Source organism: Mustela nigripes, chromosome 1 (genome assembly GCF_022355385.1).
Source record: "Mustela nigripes isolate SB6536 chromosome 1, MUSNIG.SB6536, whole genome shotgun sequence".
NCBI lineage: Eukaryota > Metazoa > Chordata > Mammalia > Carnivora > Mustelidae > Mustela > Mustela nigripes.
The window spans coordinates 44,237,179-44,255,736 of NC_081557.1; the positions used below are offsets into that span (position 1 = coordinate 44,237,179).

At 45.5% G+C, this 18,558-nt stretch overlaps 2 protein-coding genes across 2 annotated transcripts; one reads left to right on the forward strand and one right to left on the reverse strand.

The window, feature by feature from the left end:
• Positions 1-11,056: 11,056 nt before the first annotated feature.
• TIMM10B (translocase of inner mitochondrial membrane 10B) lies at positions 11,057-11,930 on the reverse strand. Its single transcript, XM_059389359.1, has 3 exons — positions 11,840-11,930; positions 11,569-11,664; positions 11,057-11,392 (listed from the first exon to the last, which is right to left on the reverse strand). Exons 1-3 carry the CDS (start codon positions 11,891-11,893, stop codon positions 11,216-11,218), a joined length of 327 nt encoding a protein of 108 aa, XP_059245342.1. The 5' UTR covers positions 11,894-11,930; the 3' UTR covers positions 11,057-11,215.
• A 117-nt stretch (positions 11,931-12,047) lies between these two features.
• On the forward strand, positions 12,048-16,931 carry ARFIP2 (ADP ribosylation factor interacting protein 2). The gene is made up of 8 exons (XM_059409261.1): positions 12,048-12,167; positions 12,948-13,088; positions 13,347-13,443; positions 14,190-14,308; positions 14,490-14,711; positions 15,241-15,398; positions 15,547-15,721; positions 16,164-16,931. Exons 2-8 carry the CDS (start codon positions 12,990-12,992, stop codon positions 16,317-16,319), a joined length of 1,026 nt encoding a protein of 341 aa, XP_059265244.1. The 5' UTR covers positions 12,048-12,167; positions 12,948-12,989; the 3' UTR covers positions 16,320-16,931.
• The last annotated feature ends 1,627 nt before the right edge of the window (positions 16,932-18,558 follow it).

Genomic DNA, 18,558 nt, shown 5'->3' on the forward strand with positions numbered 1-18,558 from the left:
AGAAGGAAGGAAGGAAGGAAAGAAAGAAAGAAAGAAACTGTGAAAAAAAAAAAAAAGATGTTGGCTGGGTGGAGCTCACATCTGGAGGCTCTGGGGAGAAATCCCCTTCCAAGCTCATTCTTGTTGACAGGATTCAGATCATTGCTGTTGTAGGACTAGGTCCTGGTTCCCTTCTTGGTTATCAGCTGGGTTGATACTCAGGTCCTAGAAGATACCCACCTTCTTTGCCATATGGCCTATTCATCTTAAGGCCAGCAACAGTGCCTAAAGACCTTCTCAAGCTTGGAATCTTTCTGCATCCAGCCAGAGAAATCTCCTTGCTTTTAAAAAGTCCATGTAGATTAACAGAAGAGAATAGGGGGCTCAGAAATGGACACTCAACTGTATGGCCAACTAATCTTTGACAAAGCAGGAAAGAAGTTCCAATGGAAAAAAGACAGTCTCTTCAACAAATGGTGTTGGGAAAATTGGACAGCCACATGCAGAAGAATGAAACTGGACTATTTCCTTACACTACACACAAAAATAGACTCAAAGTGGATGAGAGACCTCAATGTGAGACAGGAGTCCATCAAAATCCTTGAGGAGAACACAGGCAGCAACCTCTTCGACCAGAGCCACAGCAACTTCTACCTAGACACATCGCCAAAGGCAAGGGAAGCAAGGCCAAAAATGAATTATTGGGACTTCATCAAGATCAAAAGCTTTTGCACAGCAAAGGAAATAGCCAACAAACCCAAAAGACAACTGACAGAATGGGAGAAGATATTCACAAATGAAATATCAGATAAAGGGCTAGTATCCAAAATCTATAAATAACTTATCAACACACACAGGAATATAATGCCATCAAAAAAATCTTGCCATTTGCAGTGATATGGATGGAACTAGCGGGTATTATGCTAAGGGAAATAAGTTAATTAGAGAAAGACAATTTTCATATGATCTCACTGATATGAGGAATTTGAGAAAGAAGACAGAGGATCACAGGGGAAGGGAGGGAAAAATAAAACAAGATGAAACCAGAGAGGGAGACAAACCATAAGAGACTGTAATCTCAGGAAACAAACTGAAGGTGGCTGGAAGAGAGGGGATAGGAGAGATGGGGTGGCTGGGTGATGGACATTGGCGAGGGTATGTGCTATGGTGAGTGCTATGAATTGTGTAAGACTGATCAATCACAGACCTCCACCCCTGAAACAAATAATACATTGTATGTTATTTTTTTACAAGTTCATGTGGAAAGGTTGGACCTACCCTACCCAGATAATATCCCTTTCTTACAGTCAGGTATGCCATATATGTAAGCTGATCACAGAAGTAAAATCTATCATACCCATAGTCCTAGGGATTATGTAGGATATGCACACAGGGAATGAGAAATTCAGGACCATCTTAAAATTCTGCCCACCACATACGTTGTAATAACAAAAGGAACCCAAAATATAGTCGTTTGAACCTGATTTAAGTTCCCCCCGCCTTACATCTGTCCAAGTAGAAATACTTGAGGGCTAATATGGCAGCCTTTTTGTTGTTCTGCCTTCTCTGAGGAAATGGCCCCTCTCTTCAAGGTCCAAGAGAGTTCACCACCATGTCCGCTGGGTCCCATCCCAGCCATGGAGGCAGGAGGGAGGAGGCCCACCCTTACTCTTAAGGGCACAATCTGGTAATGCACACATCACTCAATCACACATTCACATCTAGCTGCAAGGAGAGCTGCAAAATCAAATCTTTATTTTCAGTGGCTATGTTCCATATAAAAGCAAAGGATTTCCTCAGTAAGGGAAGAAGGGAACAATGGATTCTGAGGGACAACAACAGGCTTATACCACAGCAAACACTCTTCTTCCAGATGTCCACAAGCCTTATTCCCTCATTTGAAGTCTCTGCTCAAAGACCTCATAAACGACTTCTCTGACTACCCAGCATAAAATAACAACACTGTTCCCACTTTTCTTCTCCTTCCTACCCTGCATTGTTTACTCCACAGCACTTCATATTATCTTGTATAAATACTTAACTGCTTATTGTCTATTTCCGCTGACTAGAAACAGAAGCTCCATGGTGGCAGAGATTCTGATTGCTCTCTGCTCTATCCCCATCCCCTAGTGCTGGCACCAAGAGTAGATGATCAGAAAATATTTTGGGAACAAATGCATAAATGTATAGCAATCTTCATTGATGAGAAAGGGGCTCACCTCTGGAGTCAGATTGTCCGGATTAAAAACCTGACTCCACAACTCATTAGTTGTAGGGTATTTTGCCTCAGTTTCCCTCCCTCCCTCCCCTCCTTTCTTCCTCCTTTCCTTCCTTCCTTTTTCCCTTCCCTTTCTTTCTTTCACTCTTTCTTTTAGTAAAATGAAAGTAATAGTATCTACCTTGCAGGATTGCTGTAAATATTAAATGAGTTAATGCATATAAAATGCTTAGAATAGAGCCTGATAATACTACATTTGATACAGTTGATTTGTGTAAGCTATGTGTTTCTGCTGCTTGTGACACCCTACCAAGTGCTGTTTACATAAAGGTGAACAAGACATAGTAGTATTCAGTAAGGGCAGGAATAAGGGCAGCCCTTCCTGGAAAGGGCAAAGAGTCACAGCAGGTCTTGATGTTTATGGCCCTAAAATAACAGTTCTCCAGACAGGCAAGGACAGAAGGGAATCCTGTTCAGCAGCCTTATTGAACCCTCAACATCACCCAAAAATCAATTTTTTTTTTTTTGCATCAGTCCACTCTTCCATTCTGTGCAAATACTATTTCAAACCTGTATTCTCATGTTCCTTTTTTGTTTTACTCTCCAATGATAACTTCACCTCCTATTAAAAAAAAAAATAGATGAAACAGAAGCAAGAGGATACACACATTTATATACAGATAGGTAGGTAAGTAGGTAGGTGGATAGATAGATTTATTTTAAAGAACTGGCAACATGATTATGGCGATTAGCAAGTCCAAACTCTGTACGATAGGTCAGCATGCTGGAAACTCGGGCAGGAATTAATGCTCAATCTTGAGGCAGAAATTCTTCTTTAAGAAATCTCACTTTTGGGGCGCCTGGGTGGCTCAGTGGGTTAAAGCCTCTGCCTTCAGCTCGGGTCATGATCTCAGGGTCCTGGGATCAAGCCCCGCATCAGGTTTTCTGCTCAGCAGGGAGCCTGCTTCTCTCTCTCTCTCTCTCTCTCTCTACCTGCTTCTCTGCCTGCTTGTGATCTCTGTCAAATAAATAAATAAAATCTTTAAAAAAAAAAAAAAAGAAAGAATTCTCATTTTCTGCTCTTATGGTCTCTGACTGATTGAATGAAGCCCACCCTCACTACTAAGAATAGTTTTGGTACTTAAAGTTAAATAATTGTATAATTGTAGATGTTAACCACATCTATCAAATAACCTTCACAGCAACATCTAGATTAGTGTTTGATTAAATAACGGTATAGTAACCTAGCCAATTTGACACATAACACTAACCATCACACATGATATTTAAAAGAAACTCAATCTCTTAGTACCAATAAAAAAAAAAAAAACTTAGATCTGCTTTACCCATTCCTCTATGCTTCCTGTTACCAATCAGAGATGTTCCTCCTCTCTCTAAAACCAAGCTCTAGACCTGTGCTCTGAAACTCTCTCTCCTCCCTTCACTTACTTAACAAATATTTATTGAGCATCAACTGTGCTGGGTACTATTTCAGGTGTTTCGTTACATCAATGTACAAAGCTAACATTGACAAAATTCCTGATTTATGACTTAGACAATGTAAATTCTAGTGGGAGATACAAGTAATAAATAATAAACAAAATAAGCCCTTTACCCATTTCACCAATGGATGAGGGGGACCAAAAGGTAGTCAGAATATAAACTGGCCAACAGATAGGATATGATTTAAAAGTCTAAATTTCCATAGAAATATTACTGGTCTTAATCTTCACCCTCTTTAGGAGAATCACATTTAGAGAATTTATATCACTAGTCTTGGGAAAGAAAATAATACTTTGAATCTGAAGGAAGAGAAATTACCTGCAAAAGCCCTACAATGGTTTCCACCCTAATGTAGTTCCTGTTTAGATTAGATGGGAAAACAAGCCTATTCCAAAAGTTCACACTATTTAGTGTTTATGGTGGTTAACAGTCTAAAATATAGTCTTGTAGGAAAAAAAAATACAGCAATGTGTGTAAAACACTGCAGGGGACAATGCCAATATAAATAGTTTTGTATAATCATGGTAGTATACAGAAAAAATTTTATTAGAATCTTGATCCAGAAACAAAAAGAAAAAACAATATGAGTAAAATATATATATATATATATATATATATATAATGTGAGAAATGACAGTGCTATGGAAAATAGAACAGAATAAAGATCAGGAGTTTCTGAGGGGAGGATAGGTTGCAATTTTAAGTAGCATAATCGGACTAAACCTTAATAAAAAAGGAGACATCTAAGCAAAGACATGAATGAGGGTAGCCCTTCCCCCTGTCTTTTGTTTGGTTAATTCTATTTCATCCTTCAGCTCTCAGGTTCCAAATCACTCCTCTGAAAAGCTCTCCTTCATCCCCCACACAGGTAAGTTAGTACTACTACATGTTCCATTACAACGCATATGTCTTCTTTGTAACATTCACCATAGTTGTGATTATTTGTTCTATATTCACCTTCACCATACCTGTGTCAAGTTCCAACAGAAAAAAAGGATTGCATCTCTTTCATTTACCTCTGCATCTACAGGGCTTAACAATGTTGGTAAATACACTCACTTGGGTATTTGTGAAGCACTGAATATAGGAACGAAAGTGGGGGCATACCCAGTAAAGGAAAAACAGAGTCAGGAATTAGCATGTCTCAGTACCACAAATAAATTAATCCTTTTACAACCAAGGGTAAGAGAATTAAAAACTGAGGAAAGGGGGTTGAAAATGAGGCCAGAGACATCTTCTGGAACCTGATCACAGAAAACAGTTGTGATACTGAAGAGTCTGAAGGTGACGGAAGGTGTTGGGTAGATAAGTACTATTATTTTTGTATTTTGCAAGAATCACTCTCGACCAGTAGGGAAAATGGATTGGTAGATGTCTCCTACTAGCCATTCTCCTCCTCTTCCTTAGTACCAGAATTTCCAATTTTTAACTGCATAAAAAATGACTGGTGAAAATAAAGTGGTATTTCCTAGCCTCCCTTGTAACAAGGTCTGACCACATGACAAATCCCTCATGTGGAACTTTTCGGATGTGTCTTAAAGGGAGGAGGATATACCCGCTCACCCACTCCCTGCTCCATTCTGGCCCTTGGAATGTTTGTGTCTAAAGTAAAGGTCCATCCTAGGTCACATGATTGAGGATCATACTTTTGATACAAGCAGAAAGCTGAAGAGTAGCTTGGTTCTTAAATGACTGTGATGTTACACCAGTCTTGGATTAGATTTTTACTTCAAAGTTTGTGAGTCACTGTCATTTTTAGTCTCTGTTACATATACCTTAGCTAAATGCTAACTAATCAAAGGGATACAGGCTCAAGGAAGAAGCTATTAGGTGACTGCTGCAGTAATCTATACAAGAGCTGATTGAAAGCTAGCTCAAAGTAGTGACAAAGGAGATGGACAGAAAAGAAAGGGTTCAAGAAATATTTAAGCAGAATTAAAATGCTTAGAAATTGAGTAGGAACTAGAATGACTGTTTTGCTCCAGATGGAAGCTTTCTGGTATTGACTGATCTGTGAATATTAAGGGCAGAAGGGTAGAAGGCATGAAAAAACACCTCTAAATCATCAGCAAAATGGCAAAAGTTAAATGCAGACTCATTTGTGTCTCTTCTGATATTAAGCCTTTCTCTTCCTATGTCAACAGTGGACTGAGCTGGGAGGAAACTGAAAGATGTTCATTCAATAAATATTTAGCAAGCACATATGAGATGCTAGGCACTGTGATAAGGGTACAAAGGTGAGCAATACAGCCATGGACTGTGCCCTCATGAGGTATGTAATTACCAACTGTTATGCCGCAAACATGAGGAATTACGGGAGCTGGAGTCTGGGAAGAGTTATTTGAGGAACTATCATTCAAATTAAGTACTCAAGAATGAGTAGAAGTTAAGTAGGTAAAGTGAAGGGAAGGCAGGAAACAGGTGCAAAGGCCCTGACTTGGAAGGGGACCTGCCTGACAGGTTAGAATGGAGTTGTCAATGTAGTGAGAGCACAGAGAGGGAGCAAGTGAGGTGCGGCTCAATTCAGTTGAACAAACAGTAATGACAGTCCAGTGTTTGACAGATGATAAGATAAAGCTGAGGTGGGCAAGGGACTGGATCATGCAGGGTCTCAGAGGTCACATGTAGAATGCATTTTTATCCTAAGAATGGAAAGCTATTGTGAGAAGCCTAAATTTGTGTTTTCTGGATTATGAATAGAGAAGAGTGGAGGGATGCAGAAGTGGGTATGAGGTAAAGTAGCAATTGCAGTAACCCTGTTGAAAGACTATAAAAATGGGGAGAAACAGACAGAATCAAGGGATATTTACAAGTGTAAAACTTAAACAGATGGGATTTGGCAACTGAGTGAGGTTTCGACTTCCTGCAACTGGAGGAGTACTAGGTATAGAAGGAAAGCTGATGAGATAAACATGCTGAGTTGGGGTGTTTTTGAGACACCCAAGTCAGAATGTCTATCAAGTAGCTCAGAAGAGAGATCTGGAAGGCACCAGTAACTAAAGCTGAGTGGGGACACAATCCTAGAAAAATGTCTGAGAAAAAAGAGGACCTAGAGAAATCTTTAGATGTAAAGGCTGGAAGCAAGTGAACCTCAAAAGAGGCTATAAAGCTGTGGTGAAAGTAGCAGTAGGACCACGAATGGAATCACAAACACTAGTCAATAGTACCAGATGCTACTGAGAAGTGAAGTAAAATGAGGACTGGGAAATCATCACTGAATTCAGGGATATGAGTCATTTGGTGGGCCACGGTGACCTCATCAAGAATTTTAACACAGTAAAGATTGTAGAACTCAAAACAGACATGGTGGACGAATGGGAATGTAGACAGCCACAGTATCCTACTGTTTCAGGAAGTTAAGCTGTAAAGTGGAAAACAATAGGATAGTAGTTGGAAGGGAAATAAGGTAGTGGTTTGTTTGTTTTAAAAGGGCAGTCTTTAGCATGTTTGAACAATGGTGAGAATATAGCAAAATAGGAAAAAGTCAGAGATTCCCAAAGAAGGACTAGGTTTCAGAACAGGAATAGGCATTGGCTTTAAGAGACATGCTTGTCCTACTTAGATGGAGGGAAAGATAATGATGCAGATATAAGCAGGTGACCAAGTTTTGTTGCAACATTTTGCGGGAACTCCTGAGAGCTTCTACTTTTAACCTATGAATTAAAAAGTAAAAAGTAAAGAAAAGTAAAAAATTACCTGCAGAAAACTAAAGGCAATAGTGAGGGTAATAAGAGGCTTAATTATATTGATCTAGGGGTACCTGGGTGGCTCAGTGGGTTAAAGCCTCTGCCTTCAGCTCTGGTCATGATCCCAGGGTCCTGGGATAGAGCCTCACATCGGGCTCTCTGCTGAGGAGGAAGCCTGCTTCCCTCTCTCTCTCTCTCTGCCTGCCTCTCCATCTACTTGTGATCTCTCTGTCAAATAAATAAATAAAATCTTAAAAAAAAAAATTACCTGCAGAAAACTAAAGGGAATAGTGAGGGTAATAAGAGGCTTAATTATATTGATCTAGAGGTACCTGGGTGGCTCAGTGGGTTAAAGCCTCTGCCTTCGGCTTGGGTCATGATCCCAGGTTCCTGTGAGCCCCCCCCCCCCCATTGCATCAGGCTCTCTGCTCAGCAGGAAGCCTGCTTCCTCCTCTCTCTGCCTACTTGTGATCTCTGTCAGTCAAATAAATAAAATCTAAAAAAAAAAAAAAAAAAAAAAGAGAGAGAGAATATTGATTTGGTATGGTCATTGCAGGGACCAGCAGAAACTGTAAAAATCTAGTGGGATTATAGGAGTTGAGTCTTCATTTGACCCAGGTAACCATGAATTCATAGTCTTATAAATCTGTTCTGTAGTGATTTCCTTGGGCTTTTAGCTGTCCAAATTCAAAGACAGTCAAATGTCTCATTTTATCTGTGTCCAATAAAGAGATGACAAAGAAATTTAGCCTGTTCCAAGAGAATGACTGGAATTTAAGTTGGACAGGAATCTTAAGACAAAAGGCGTTAATGCAGGCTGCCTGAGTGGCTCAGTTAGTTAAATGGCTGCCTTCGGCTCAGGTCATGATCCCAGCGTCCTGGGATCAAGCTCCACATTGGGCTCCCTGCTCAACTAAAAGCCTGCTTCTCCCTCTCCCTCTGCCTACTTGTGCTCTCTCTGTCAAATAAATAAATAAATAAATAAATAAATAAATAAGGTGTTAATGGAAATAAGGTAGAATCAATAGCTTGAATGCTCCAGTGAAATCAAAGAATAGCAAAGGACATATATAATAAGCAAAGCAGAAGGAATATAGTCAGTAAGATGCTGGTAACAGTGTTTTAAAGATGGAGCAGTTTGGGGTAATGATAATGGCCAGGACATAACTAAGGGTGTGGTTAGCTAAGACACAGAAAGTCTTCTTTCACAGAAAGACTGAATCGAGGAACTAAGAAACTGAAATACTGAATGGACTGTCCAGTAACATTAAAGCATCAAGAAGTTATAGGAAGACCAAGGGCTACCTATTTCAAGGAAAGCATTGGTTACTAAGGACAAGTAATGGGAGAAGGTGGTATAGTTCAAAATACTCAAAGAAATCCGACTTTGCAAAGGAGTAGGCAATTAAGTTCTGAAGCCACAATGGCAAGAACACCAACTCTGTCTCCAGTATGTATTTGTGGTAAGAGATAGAGCTTTGTTAACATTTACTCTTGTGTTGTGCTTAAAATGTCACTCTGCTCTCATTTTACCAATGGATATCACTTTATGGCAAGACCTGAAGGGGCCATCAGTGACTATAGGACATGGATAACAACAGTAGGGTTCTTCTAAGTACCGAACATGTTTATAAAGAGAAAAGAAGATGTTAAAAACCAAAGGGATTAACTAATGGATTACACTGAGGGATACTTGCTTTTCCAAGCCAAGGGACAGGCTCGGTGCAGATAAGCAAGCAAGATAAACTCTGTCAATTCAGAGAACGTAGCCTCTAGAGTCAAGACAGATGTGGTTCTTAGCCCTTCTCCAGCAAGTAGTAGTTAAGTGACATGGAAACCGAGACAATTTACAATAGAAATTTACTAGAAGGATACACACAAATGTCCATGTAGAAGAGTCCTCCCACTAGCATCACAGTATTCCAGGTCTCCATTCCCATCTTGGGATTGTTAAGTTCACAAGCTGTTTTAGCTGTAGTTACTTACCAAGGAGAGAACTTTATTGGTATGCACCATTCCACTCAGTAGGGAAGTTCCTGGTCAGCAACTAATATGTTCCTAGCAAAAACTTTTGTTCAAAATACAGGAGCTAAAGAGGCAAAAAGCTGTTTGGAGCCACTTTTCTCAAGAGTTAACTATGTATAAGATAAGGTTCTGGTACATTCTGGATTCTTGCTTCCTCATCCTTTAAGGGGAGATAATCTCTCCTTGTAGTTTTGCTATAAAGATGAAGATAAAGCAGGACATGTAGCAGTATCAGAACCCATACAAATTGGGTGGCTCAATGGATATTTTGAGTGGCAGCCTGGTATAATAAAAAGTACATGGGTTTTAAAGTCAGATCTGTTATCTATAAGGATCTGCTATAGAGAATCTCAACTTCCTGATCCACACGGGGGGGGGGGGAGGATTTCTGCTCTGTGCATAGTTATAAGGAGTTTTTGTTATTATTGTGGGAGCCAATGTCTAAGAACTTCCATTTGCTCTATAAAAAACAAAACATGGTCACCTGATGGGGAACAGCTGAACGTGAAGTGGGAGATAAGGAGAACAGTGAAGATGTAAAATAATCACCAGTGATTAGGAGATGAAATACACCAGGAGGCCACAAAGGATTGCTTGTTGGCAGTGAGGGCTTTGTTGAAATTGGAGACCTTGAATATTTAGTACCACTCGTTACACAGCTGTGTTTTTCTCTAGCAGTCTCAATGGAGGAAAAGAAAAGATAAAACAGCTGGAATGATATAAAAAGGACACAAGGGAGGCAAGAAAATGCAGTGATGGAGGATAGGTCATTGAGACTGCTGAATACAGAAGTAAATTTCAAAAGGAGGACAATAAATGAGAGAAGAATGGAGAGGCTCAACACGGAAATAACAGAAAAGAGACAGCAGGAACACAGGGAAGAGGACAGAAGAGTTGAAATTATAGACATGCAGGTAACGATAAAGCAGTCCCAAGGATTTGCTTTATCCTCTTTTTCCCCATAACCACCATCATCTACTTCTCCCTTGGGCTTCTGTCCCTCAGGTCTGGCTATATAGCAGAATATGGTCCTCCAAGTTTCCCCTTTCTGACTCTCCTGAAGACAAGCACACAGGTCTTCTTTTGTGTGAAGGCTTTACCACTCATCCTGGGGTAGACAGAAAATAGTAAGAAAGTAACAACTTGGGAAGGTGGCTGAAGTTCCAGAACACCCCCAAATTCTTACAGGTTTCATCTCTGTTCTGGAGCTACTGAGTTTCCGGGAGGCAATGCCTAGAAACCCTGTCTGTGATTTCTTATCTGTTGTCCTTAGTTATCTCCTCCATTCCCTACATCTAGCAGAATTCCTTAGAGTCCACAAAAAGAGTTATGAATGACTGCACACTGGCTCACAAATGAGCCATTTAAGTCAGACAGGTTTAAGTGAAGGAGAGCTAGAAAGAGGTCTCATTTTCTCTGCCATCTGGGCAGAAACCAGCTTCCTGTTGATGTCACTAACATTAAAATTTTACCCACAGACCTTGCTATAACCAGGTGCCTGGGAATGTTGAGGTTTTCCTTCTACACACAGACAGCAAATTCTCCACTGCCAGGGCTGAAGCCAACCGATATGTGCTAGCTAACAGAATAAAGGATGATGCCAATAAAAGTGGGCAAACCTTCCCCGACCAGGACATAAACCAAAAAGAGTAAAAGCGGGTTTATTGGCTCCGGGAAAAGGAGCAATAGTACCCAGCTCTCAGGTAACCCCTCACTCTATATACAGGCTGCATCCAGCCCAAGGTCCACTGGCTCCTTCAACTTGAGGGTCCATCCAGTGCCTCCCTTCCTGGAGTTGAGAGGGCTAGCTGCCTGATGGTGAGGTTCCGGATTGTTCAGCAGCAACACTTGGCCCAGGTGAGGCAGCCTCGTAGTCTGCGATGCGGCGCTGTACCAGAGCAGGCATGAGCTGCACATAAGCGGCCATGAGGCGGTGGTTGGAATGGATCAGCTTCCCAGCACAGCTGTGCAAACAGGCTTCCTGGATAGAAGAAAGGGTAAAGCAGAGGCCAAAGGTGTCCTGTCGGGTCCGTCTCCTTCCTTCCCATCCCTAGCCTAGGGGCAAGTTGGGTCGTGGAAAGGCCAGAGCCCGAGGCAAGGGAAGTCGGGGTTGGGAACAGTCTACCGCGAACCTCCCTACAGAGTTCCCCACCTAACCTCCTCAGCATCCAAAGCTCGGTGGTGCAGGCTGGGCACGCAGCGCTGGAAGCAGAGTTCGGTCATCCGATTGTAGACCAACAGGAAGTCCCGCAACTAGGAGAAAAGGGGACAAAGAACTCAGCAAAGAGGGGGCTCCTGGAGGCCTCGTTGCTCGAGTTTCCCAGGACCGCGCGCCACAGCCCGACGTTCCCAGCCTTCCGAAGTCCAGCCAAATGGGCAAGGATCCTAGCTGAACCTATGGGCCTGCAGCGACTTAGCACCCACTCACGTTCCTCAGTTGCTGCTGCTGCTGCTGTGGCTCCATCGCGCCACCAGGTCTCATACGTCACTTCCTTACAGCCACTCGGTAACGCCCCGGAAGTGATCTCTCCCAGCTCCCCAGGGACTGAGGGGGTTGGCTCAAGGATCGCCATGCCCCGGCTAAACGTCATTTCCGCCCTTATAATCTGCGACGTGGCCGGCTTCTTCTGCCCGGGAGGGGACGTCACTTCCGCCGAGTTCCTGACCTGCTGCTAGGATCGCGACGGGAACTGGAGCCCGAGGTCCCCGCGCGGCCCGGGCCTGGCGCCCTGAGGGGAAGAGCGGCCCGGCCGGAGGTGAGAAGGACATACTTGGGCGAGGGGAAGTTGAACGCACGAACCTGCCCTAAGGGAAGATGCCACTGAGCCTTGGGGAAGGATGAGGACACACCTGATGCCCAGGTGTATGGGGGGGGCGGGGACTAACACACCTGGGGGACATAACTGACTTTGGAAGGGATCACTATGTTCTGGGAAAAAGAGGCTTTTCCCAGAGACCGAGAACATACACCAACTGATTCAACTAAGGCCTGGGAGGTAGGGCCCGAGGAAAAGGAGGTGCATGGGATGGAAGAAGAGGAGACCACCTGAGGGAAAGGGGAAGAAACACTAAGGGAGTGTGAAAAGCCAAGCAATGGAGAACATACCCGAATGGGAGGAGTAAGCTCCTGAGCCTTGGAAAGGGGTTAATCTGGTGGGGGGAAACAGCTGCATGGGGTAGGTTCCAAGACAGCACAGACCTTATCTCTCTTGGTCACTGCTGTGACTTCAAATAATGCATGACACATAGTAGGCACTTATCAAATGTCTGTTGAATGACTGAATGCATGAATGATCACCTGAGTCCTGATGGGGTTGAGGGTTCATGAGAAGACACCTGGGGCCTGGGTGTGCATGTGGAAAGATAACACATCTTGGAGGGAAGAAATACATATCCCTAAGAAGAAAGGAGTGGGGGCCCAACCCTAGAATACTCCAGTCTTGGGACAACTTCTAAAATCTCTGAAATGGTGGGGGAGACCTTTTCTTTCTGGAGTATTGGCCAGTTTCCAGAACTGTTTGTGTTGGGCTTTGCAGGGCACTGGGGTGGAGACTTTGACTCCAGTCCCTTCCCTAGCCATGACGGACGGGATCCTAGGGAAGGCAGCCACAATGGAGATCCCCATCCACGGGAACGGTGAAGCTGGGCAGCTTCCTGAGGATGATGGGCTGGAGCAGGTGCTTCTGTTTGATTCTTCTCCATATTGTTTTAATTTAGGAATCCCATATCATAAGCCCTGGGCTCTTACCCCATTCCATTAGTTTTCCCCTAACTTACCTAATTCCCGCCAAGCTTTTTACAAATCTTCATTCTGATTCTATGCAGACTTCCTTTGTGTGCTCTCTCTGTGATGCTTCAATCCAAGCTTGTTCTCACCCCCCAAATGATTCAGCTGCCCCAATGTTCCTGAAGCCCCCCTCTTCTCTGGCCTATAGGACCTCCAGCAGGTGATGGTGTCAGGACCCAACCTCAATGAAACCAGCATTGTGTCTGGTGGCTATGGGGGCTCTGGTGACGGACTCATCCCCACAGGTATGAATGATCGGAACAGGACAGGAAGCTTGTTTGGAGAGAGAGTAGGGTAATGGTTTTGGGGAGTATAGGGTATGCCTAAGATAGCTTGAAGTATGTCTGGAGATACTGGGAACTTCTGCTAGTATGAGACCTATGGACTGTCCTTAGCTAGAGCCCAAGGCTAGAGCCCAGGGTTGTCCAGCTGCTCCCATTTGCCATTTAGCCCCTAAGATGTGACCATTTTTCCTTTCTCTGCTGCAACTACCCGAATCACGTAAAGAACTCTGTTTCACAGACATTCTCCCTGCTCTGGAGCTTGAGACAGATTTGGAACTCTGAAGCTTCTCAGAGTTTTGGTTTAGACTCTAAAGTTTAGAGAAGCAAATATTCTTGAATCTCACACTGACTCGGATTCCACATGAGGATGTCAGTGAGGTTTCTTATTATCAGGACCCACCATCCTTGACCTGCCACCCCATTCTTAGCATATTTTCTTCCATCTTCTCTGCCCCTGTACACCAGCAACTCCCTTCCACACCCCAGTCCCCATCACCACCTCAGAAGGAGGCCAGATGTATATTGGAATTTGGGTCTCAGGGCACAAGGTATGAGTTCTGTTCCTAGTGAGTAGGAGAATCTCATTGTCTCTAGTTCCTGCTATTTCAGTAAAGTTATTCAAATGCTGGCTAGGAGGTATGGGTGGACCCACAGAGATGTCTGGTTATATCTGAGAGAGGCTGGTGTCAGAGAACTTGGTTCTTTAGGGTCTGGCCGCCATCCATCTCACAGTACCACTCCTGCTGGCCCTGGAGATGAGGTGGCTCGGGGCATCGCTGGAGAGAAGTTTGACATCGTCAAGAAATGGGGCATCAACACATACAAGGTGGGATTTAAGCACTTTTCCCTTTTCCCACACTTTTCCTGGGTACCTTTACCCCATATTCCAGATTCCAGTATCCCATCTATGGCCGAGACTAGGAGTGTGGGGATGCTAGGGTCAATACCTGTTGGGGGGAGGGGCAAGGTGCTAGGGTCTCTGACCTATTCCCCCACTTCCCAATCAGTGCACAAAGCAGCTGTTATCAGAGCGATTTGGCCGAGGCTCCCGGACTGTGGACCTGGAGCTGGAGCTGCAGATTGAGTTGCTGCGTGAGACGAAGCGCAAGTATGAAAGTGTCCTGCAGCTGGGCCGGGCACTGACAGCCCACCTCTACAGCCTGCTGCAGACTCAGCATGCACTAGGTGACGCCTTTGCTGATCTCAGCCAGAAGTCCCCAGAGCTTCAGGTGCCTTGGTCAGGCCAAAGAGGGTGGGGGGACTGGGCCCGGGCCCTCCCAGGCAGTCAGCCCTCAGCCTCCCTCCCTCCCTCCCTCCCTCCTGCAGCCCAGAGGGAGAACCCCTCCAGGGTAGGCCCAGCCCTACCCCCAGCAGCACTCACCTGTGGAGGCAGCCTAAGGGTTTGTACAGAGGTTCAGAAGTTGGAGGGGTGGGGGAGATGGCACACTAGATGCCTCACAAGTAACCCTTCTCTGCATCAGTGCTCAGCCTAATCAGAGTCCCTCCCTTGCCTGCTGCACTAGCTTTCCCTATTCTCGTCCTGTGAACTTATATGAGAACCCCACTCCCATATTCCTACCCCAGCCATCCCTGGGGTGGCCCCACTAACTTTCTGGCTAAGAGAGCCTTGCTAGAGGCAGCCCTTGGTGGTTCCAGTTTCCATGGCTGTTTCTCCATGGGGAGGAGGGGAATAAGGGCCCTGTAGCTTTAGTCAGGTAGGAACTGTTGCTCAAGGCCTGTCCTCCCTTCTGCCTTCAGGAGGAATTTGGCTACAATGCAGAGACACAGAAGCTGCTGTGCAAGAATGGAGAGACCCTGTTAGGGGCTGTGAACTTCTTTGTCTCTAGCATCAACACATTGGTCACCAAGACCATGGAAGACACGCTCATGACTGTCAAGCAGTATGAGGCTGCCAGGTGTGGGCACCAGCAGGGCCCAGGGTTTTGGGGATTGACTGGCCTGGGTGGAAGTTTGAGCTTTGGGGTCATAAGAATTGAGGAAGGAAAGGAGAATATGTGTGGAGGACACAGGGGTGGAGACCAGCCTGTATCACCCCTTTCCCAGGCTGGAATATGATGCCTACCGAACAGACTTAGAGGAGCTGAGCCTAGGCCCCCGGGATGCAGGGACGCGCGGTCGACTCGAGAGTGCACAGGCCACTTTCCAGGCCCATCGGGACAAATATGAGAAGCTGCGGGGAGATGTGGCCATCAAGCTCAAGTTCCTGGAAGAAAACAAGGTGCCAACCCCACCCTTTGTCCCCAGCCCACCTTCCCATCTGTAACACTGACCTTCTACCCCCAAGACCCTCCCCATTACTGGATGGGGGAAATACAGCCTGGCTAAGGGGTGGGATCTTCCCCCCAGCCCCTTCAACTCCTGGACCTTTCTAGTAACCCGCCCTCCAATCCCTGGCCCTTTTCTGTTGGAGGATTTGGCTCCTGATTCCAGGAACATAACTGGGAAAAATCATTCCCTGAGCTGGGGTACCAGAACTCCAGGCCCAGCAAATCAAGTCAGGTTTCTCCCATCAGACTGATCCTTATCCTTTGACTCCCTTAGTAGAGGTCAGCCCCCACCCTAAAAACACCATCAGAGCAGAATCCAGGTACCCCTGGTCTGGGCTCAGGCTCAAGAAGGGCATCTGAGTCCAGTCTCAGCTGACCCTGCTGGACCCCCAGATCAAGGTGATGCACAAGCAGCTGCTGCTCTTCCACAATGCCGTGTCAGCCTACTTTGCTGGGAACCAGAAACAACTGGAGCAGACCCTGCAGCAGTTCAACATCAAGCTGCGGCCTCCAGGAGCTGAGAAGCCCTCCTGGCTAGAGGAGCAGTGAGCTGCTCCTAATCAAACCTGGCTATCAAGAAGGACATTGGGAGAGGCAGTCCCAGGGTGGGGGAGACTGGACTTGGGACATCCCTTGCCACCTGCCCTCTGGCTTGGGTTCCCTTTCCCTGGCTGGGGCCTGACACCAGTCTTGCCCATACTGCTGTGGGTAGGGAGGGGGCTTGCAGGCCCAGCAGCTGCTGTCCTGTCCTTTATCTTCCTGGCCACTGGGCTTCATTCCCAGATCTTTTCCTTCACTCCACAGCCAAAGGCTATGACAGAACCACTCCCTGGCCAATGGCATTACTCCTCAGGCCTGTCCCCAGCTCCTGGGGTATGCCCCCTGACCAATGGCAGGGCCTCAATAGGCCCTGTCAGCCAATGGCAGCTCTTCTTGGGCTCCCCTGGGCCAATGATGTTGCCTCCGGTACCCTTTGTCCCTCCTCTATGTGTCCCCATTGCAGAGAAGGGGACTGGGACCAAAGGGGTGGGGATAATGGGGAGTCCCATTTCTGGCCCTGCATCTGAATGGGCTTCCTCTCACCTTCCCACCCAGTTTAATTGTGCTTAGAGCCCTGGAAGATTGGGACCTAGCACTAGGAATAAACCTTTCATAAAAGCAGGCCAGTGAGGTCAATTTGTGGGGGTACTCTAGGAGGGTGGGCTGGGTGGAGAAATGTTCAGTCTAACCGTACACCAAAATCCTGTTAAGCCAGAGGAGCAGAGGCCAAATAGCTGGAAGTCACAGGTTTTAGGAACAGTTGAGAGACCACTCCTCCCCCAGCCCCAGCTGGAGCCAAAGCTTTGTTTGCTCTTTAGGCCAGCACTGAGATAGCTATGGTCTTAAAAGCACAGGGCCTAGAGGGGGTTGGGCCCACTGACCTTCATCAGCCATTCATTCATACAGCAAATATTTACTGAGTGCTTTTATTTGCCAGGCACTGCTCTAGACCCTGGGGATACATCAGAGAATAAAATAGTCCCTTCCCACATTGCTTATGGCCTAGTGGGGGATAGAGACAAGTAACCAGGCAACTACAATGCAGTGATGAATACTAGGATACAGAAGTTCAGGGAGCTGTGGGAGTGCAGAGGAGGGACATCTAACAGAGACTGGAGTGCGTATGGGCTGTCACCTTGAAAACTAAGACCTGAAGGGCAAGTAGACACAGGCAAAGAACAGGGAGAGAGCAGTTTAAGCAGAGAGGCCAGCATATGAGAAGGCCCTGATAGGACTTGGGAGGAATTCAGTTTGGAATGAAAAGTGGAAGGGGAAAGGCTAGAGAAGGACAACAGAGGTGAGGCAGTGAGGAGGCCACACTGGGCCTCTTCAGGCTTATGATTAGGGACTTTTGCTTTTAGGAGAAAGGGAGCTGTAAAGCTTTCTCAAGCACATATTTGATGACATGAGAGAAATCTAAAATTGAGGGAAGTAGTGCTCATGAGGCTTGAGACAGTATACAGACCCTGGACCCCTCACATTGGGTAGTCTAGTAACCCTGGCCCCAGACCAAAAAGCAAGCAAGAACCCTGAGGCTCATTCACCAGCACTGGCCACCAGAACCCATCAGGTGGATGAAAGGGTGAGGGTGCACCCAGGTGTATTGGCCACCAGAACTCATCAGGTGGATGAAAGGGTGAGGGTGCACCCAGGTGTTGAGCCCATATCAACCCTGTTTGAGGCAAGGATTCTCCCCCAGCAGCACTTCAATTCAGTCAGCGCCCAGGTGTCACCACTTCTGTGCTCCTCAACCAAGGAGAGCTCCAGAATTTTTCAGCATTCTGCACTACCTTTGGAGGGTTGGAGGAAGAGGACAGCCCACTCAGCAGGTTCTTAGAGCACTGAGATCCATGCAGCCTGATTTTGCTCTGTGCCACTGATTCTACAGCTCCCAGGCAGCCTTTCTTGGTTTGGGTCAGCCTGCAGCCATCTGACCAGAGCTTGATTACCAGGTTGGGTGCTTCACATATAAACCCCCACTTTGTGGGCCACTGGGGACTTCCAACATGAAAGGTACTGAATCTGTGGGTAACTGGAGGCAGGCTCTAAAGCAGAGCTCAAACCCTGGTTACACACCACTTTCTGGCTGAGTTAGCTGATGAAGGTTAATGTCTGAGGAGCCAAGGGCCCTCAGTTTCTTCCCCTGTAAAACACAGCTAATAAAAGAAGATACCTATTAAGATTATAAGTACTGAAGGAGACAATATATGTAAAGTGATTCGTTATGTTTCTGGCACATAATAAGCAC

Excerpts from the sequence above, each read along its gene's own strand:
- TIMM10B (XM_059389359.1), bottom strand. The coding sequence starts at position 11,893 with ATGAGACCTGGTGGCGCGATGGAGCCACAGCAGCAGCAGCAGCAACTG. Across the intron at positions 11,665-11,839 it reads AGCAGCAGCAACTGAGGAAC|TTGCGGGACTTCCTGTTGGT; the intron begins GTGAGTGGGTGC and ends CTTTTCTCCTAG. Across the intron at positions 11,393-11,568 it reads GAGCTTTGGATGCTGAGGAG|GAAGCCTGTTTGCACAGCTG; the intron begins GTTAGGTGGGGA and ends TCTTCTATCCAG.
- ARFIP2 (XM_059409261.1), top strand. The coding sequence starts at position 12,990 with ATGACGGACGGGATCCTAGGGAAGGCAGCCACAATGGAGATCCCCATC. Across the intron at positions 15,399-15,546 it reads AAGCAGTATGAGGCTGCCAG|GCTGGAATATGATGCCTACC; the intron begins GTGTGGGCACCA and ends CCCCTTTCCCAG. Across the intron at positions 15,722-16,163 it reads AGTTCCTGGAAGAAAACAAG|ATCAAGGTGATGCACAAGCA; the intron begins GTGCCAACCCCA and ends CTGGACCCCCAG.